The sequence below is a fragment of the Ceratosolen solmsi genome, unplaced genomic scaffold (genome assembly GCF_000503995.2).
Source record: "Ceratosolen solmsi marchali unplaced genomic scaffold, CerSol_1.0 scaffold2, whole genome shotgun sequence".
NCBI classification, from domain to species: Eukaryota; Metazoa; Arthropoda; class Insecta; order Hymenoptera; family Agaonidae; genus Ceratosolen; species Ceratosolen solmsi.
The window spans coordinates 6,408,931-6,413,549 of record NW_011948422.1 but is presented as its reverse complement, the minus strand read 5'-3'; the positions used below and the strand labels follow the sequence as shown (position 1 = coordinate 6,413,549).

At 41.2% G+C, this 4,619-nt stretch overlaps 1 protein-coding gene across 1 annotated transcript in view; it reads right to left on the bottom strand.

Moving 5' to 3' along the window:
- crc (bZIP transcription factor crc) overlaps positions 1-4,619 on the bottom strand; it is a 25,914-nt gene that overhangs the window by 19,929 nt on the left and 1,366 nt on the right. The window contains exon 2 of the mRNA XM_011499377.1: positions 3,408-3,728. Within this exon, the coding sequence (XP_011497679.1) occupies positions 3,408-3,633 (226 nt within the window). The 5' untranslated portion in view covers positions 3,634-3,728. The remainder of the gene's footprint in view (positions 1-3,407; positions 3,729-4,619) is intronic.

The following is a 4,619-nucleotide window of genomic DNA, read 5'->3' as shown; positions in this document are numbered from 1 at the left end:
GAGTTCAATCGTCATAAACAGAAAGCGATTACGTATCGAGCGAGGCAGCTCGTTAAGAAAGGATCTTGACGCGCTAATTATTTATAGCTCGTGATTTTCATAATGAAATGCAAGCGTCCGTCGGTCTTCGGCATTATTTTTTTATTATTTATTTTTTTTTTTCTTTCTTTCTAAATCCTTTATGACATAGCCCTTCATACACATCAGCAGACTTTGACATCGAAACCCAAAGGCGCCTCTTGTGCTTAAGCACGTCTCATGCTCCCCTTGCTCAAAGCCCAAGTAATTTCGATGGTAGAAAATCGAAGGAAATGGTCGAGACGGGTATTATCGGGCAGCCCAATATCTCGAGCATGTGCTAGTCTCGTTCGCAGCAGGTGGATTTAATCGTGAATCATCGTCATACCGTTGTAACATATAGCGGCCATGATAAGTCCGGCGCGCTCTCTTTTTGCACCAAAACCCGGGTTAGTTCCTTGTCTTCGCGATGCCGCTGCCACCACCGTCGCCGCCGCCTCTGTTGCTGCTGGTAGTGCTGCTGGTAGTGCTGATGGTGGTGGTGGTGGTGGTGGTGGTGGTGGTGATGGTGGTAGTTGTGTTGATTGTGGTGGTGCCGGTGGTGCCGTCGCTGTTGACGGTGGCGTTGGTAGCCGCTGTTTTTGCGCGGCTACTTGGGAGGTGGATGAGGGGTAAGGAACGGGTGGGCGGGGTGCAGGCCTCGGCCCTTCGACCTCAACGTCTCTTCACGAGCTTCTGTGAGTTGACGATGATCTCTTTGTTCCACGTGTAGCGATATGCGAACTGCATGCTATTATATAACATTAGCACGCTCCAACATGGAGACGCTGGCTGTGGCCTGGTGCCGCTGCTGCTGACGTTGTCGTCGAGGCTCTCAGGCCCGCCGCTCGGGATGGGACTGCTGCTATCGGCGGGGAGCCGGGGCGCGACTTCTCCCGACGCTGCCAGTATCACAGGATCAATCGAGACCGTCGAACACTCGACTTGACGTGTACACGTACACGTGTTCCCTACTTAGGGGGTTGGAGACGAAGGGTGGTAGAATGAGGAAGGAAGTGGAGATAGAGCAGGGCGATGCGACGTAACGTGGGGAATTGAGTTTACGAGAAAGCGAAGCGCAGCTAAACAACGCGATGTGACGCGGTGTTGAGCGAGGGCTCGAGAGGTTGGAGTGCGCGAGAGTCCGTTGGCGGGAGCGTCCGGGGAGCGACTGAAATGCCGGCGACGAGGCAGTCGCGGCCGAGAGCAGCTTATCTTCGGGTCTACCTCCTACTCCAGCGCCGCGTGCTATCTCTTCGTCACTCCCTGGATAGAGGTTAACCAGTTTGTCCCACTCTCCTCCTCCTCCTCCTCCTTCTTCTACTTTTTTCCTCATCCCTCTTCATCTCTTTCAACCGAATCGACGTCGTCTTCTCGAGTGCGAGGCGTGTCGAAGGTGCAGCGACTTCTTCTCAAGCGGCATCTTATCGGCGGAAGATTCGTACGCGCGTGCCTCGCTCCTCGCTCCTCCGTGGGATTTAATTGGTCGTTAGTAAGGGTGGAGAACGCATGCTTGAACCGCGGGCTTTGTACGCGAGCCTCGGAGAGGTGGGTATTTGGACATCCGCGGGTGGTCGGTCACCGTCGTATTTGGTCCAGAGCGAAAGGTCAAGAGCTAGATAAGAGCCCCACCGCTTGCGCAAGACTTTGTTTTCGTATATCCGTGCAATTTTCGGATTAACAGCTCCAATTGATGAGACTCCGTTGAATCGAAGGTGGGAGAGCTTGGGAAAACATGCGACTCTTTCTTTCTTCTTATTGCACTTGTCCCCCGTCCCTCTGCCAGTCGTGTACCAAATTCCGTTGACTCGAACCATTGATAAATATATTATTATAATGGGCCATTATTGCGAAAATCCTTACATATTTGCACTTGGTTGTGAATTTTCTGTATGAAACCGAGCCTGCTCGATAAGATATGGAGAAGAAGAACAGAACTCCTTGGAAAGGATGGTAAAAATAAAAAAATCTTTTGGCCTTTTGTATTAACAAGGGGAACCTGTTGTCCACTCTCCTCTTATACTTTTTATTCTTCATTCGACCAATTTCATCAATTTGCAAATTATGACTCATTTATTCGAGTTCGACTAGTACAGCATAGTATGCTATAACAGCTGCATAGACTAGCGCCTATGTCTTAAGGATTCTCTAAAAATATGAAAATACAATAATCTTGGACTTTCGGAGTGTTGATGTGCTTAGTTACATAAGCCAGATAAATTTTCATAAATATACATGTCGCGTAAGTGATTTTGATTTCCATTGGGAAATTTGCTGATAATCGATATGTTTAAGCATTAGCTGTGTAAGACTTCACAAAGAGAGTTGCTCAACTTTGCTTCTAAATTTTTTTAACCATTTATAATTTATGAAATGGCGTATTTTTATCAACGAGTTTAATTCGTGTCAATTCTATTAATAAGAACACCATTGATCGAATGAAAAAGAGATGTAAAAAAAAAAGTATAAATACAAAGCTTTTCTCGTATATGGTAATAACTATAAATTGCAATAAATAACAAATCGTATGATTTAAATAAATAAATAATTCCGCAAGGTAAACAAGTTTGTATATCATAATAAATGCACATACACGAGGCTAATCGCTAAAGTAACTTTTGCTCAGTCCTTGCTCTTACTGTCACGGTATTGCATTACTATGGTGGGAAGTCTATCATTTACAATATACCCTGAACTTGTTAGAAAATACATTTTACTTTCAATTAGCAAATATCTTTGTAAATAGTACATCCATTAGCTCCGATACGGTCTGATAAATGTGTAACTTAGTATTTGATACGAGGTGCGAGGTTATGTATTACCTACTAAGATAATTGGATATGTGCATTATTATTTACTAGTCATTATAAAATAACTTTTGTTCTATGTCAGATTCTATGCTTTTATAAATTCTACCATGAGAATCTCAAGTATATTAGATACTATGATTTAATCGTAATTGAAGTATGTAAATTAAATGTAAATTATGTCCGATTCTGCAAATAATCATTTTCTAATAAAAAGATAATTTCAAAAATTATCAGCCTGAAAAATAAAATATCCAAAATCTCACCAAACTTTATACAGAGCTGAAGTACTTTTCAAAATTCTTACACTTTTATTTATGTTAATTTCTAAAGCCTGTTCTAATTTTCAAATCAAACATAAAAATTAATTATTAGAAATGAAAATCCACGAAGATCGCTCTTAAATATATTTTCTTCAAGAATTCACAATTTTAATACATATAATTAGAATGTGTAGTCCAAAAAAAATTCATCTCTTTAATCTTAGTTGTAGTATCTCAAAATAAAATTTGTTACTTTAACAAGTAAAACGATAAAACCTACCTTCTTTAATCCAGTTCTTTAACTCTAACTCTTCTAAAAATTTTGAAGCGACTTGTGCACGTGTAAGTTGTTCCTCGAAGAGCACGGCGACTTCGCCAATACCCTCGAGTACCGCAGGTTTTTCGTCGAAACAGAGCCATTCTTCGTCAATGTCAAGCGGCGGAGTCCCACTAGGGGATACAGGCTCCACCTTCCACATCGTTGTTGTGTCTTGGTCGGCTGACATGTTCGTTTACTGATATCCAATTCAGGTGCGTTGAAATTCTATTTGAATAGTTGGTCGACGAAGCGACGTAGCTGGTATAGGGTGCCATGATGGCCCTAGGATATTAAACGTAAAGTTATTAGACAATTAGTACACAGAGAAATTTCGAAAATAATAGTAGAGAACTAAAATTGTTTATCTATTAAATTACTGTTCAACATGTGGTTCTCAATACAAATGAAATAAACATATTGTCGAGTTTAAATATTTTAACAGCCACTCTGATCTCGATAGACATAATTGCAAAGTTACAATTTGGTCATGGGAGAATTGTACGTTTGTTATATTGATAAAATTTCAACGACTGCTGCAATTTATATTGCAATCATGCATTGACAATTTTTTTGAGCTTTTATTATTAAATTTGTGTACGTAAATAATACTTTACATTATATTAATAAGTATTTTTTTATCGCTACTTCTCCGTATTAATTATATAATCATATTATCAAATTACCAATGAATTCTTAACTAATATTAAATGAAGAAAATAATTGCTATTGGCAGGGGTTGCCGGAGATAGGCGATCGAGCTTACTTTATTTGCATATTTCTTGAAAAGGAAAACCTCGGACTTCCTCTAATTAAGATCGTCAACATTATTTCTAGTAAGGGATTATTCGCAATTTTAAGAAAAATAAAAAAAATGCTTGCATTATTCTTGTGAAACATAATGACGCAATAGCTGCTAATGACGCCATAATCAGCTACAAAATGTCCCCGAGTGGTCGAAAAGCAGGTCGACACGCTTTCTCCGTTAATGAGACAAAGTAGGATCTTGCGAGGGGAACGTTATTTTATAAGATTCTTCCTATTTTCTCATTATAAATACGGATCATAAGCGACGAGGGGAGCATTGGTGCGCGCGTGTGTAGTGGGTGGGTTGGTAAGGTAAGAGATGGTGGATGGGGGGTGGGGGGTGGGGGGGGGGGGGACGGGGAGGGGGAG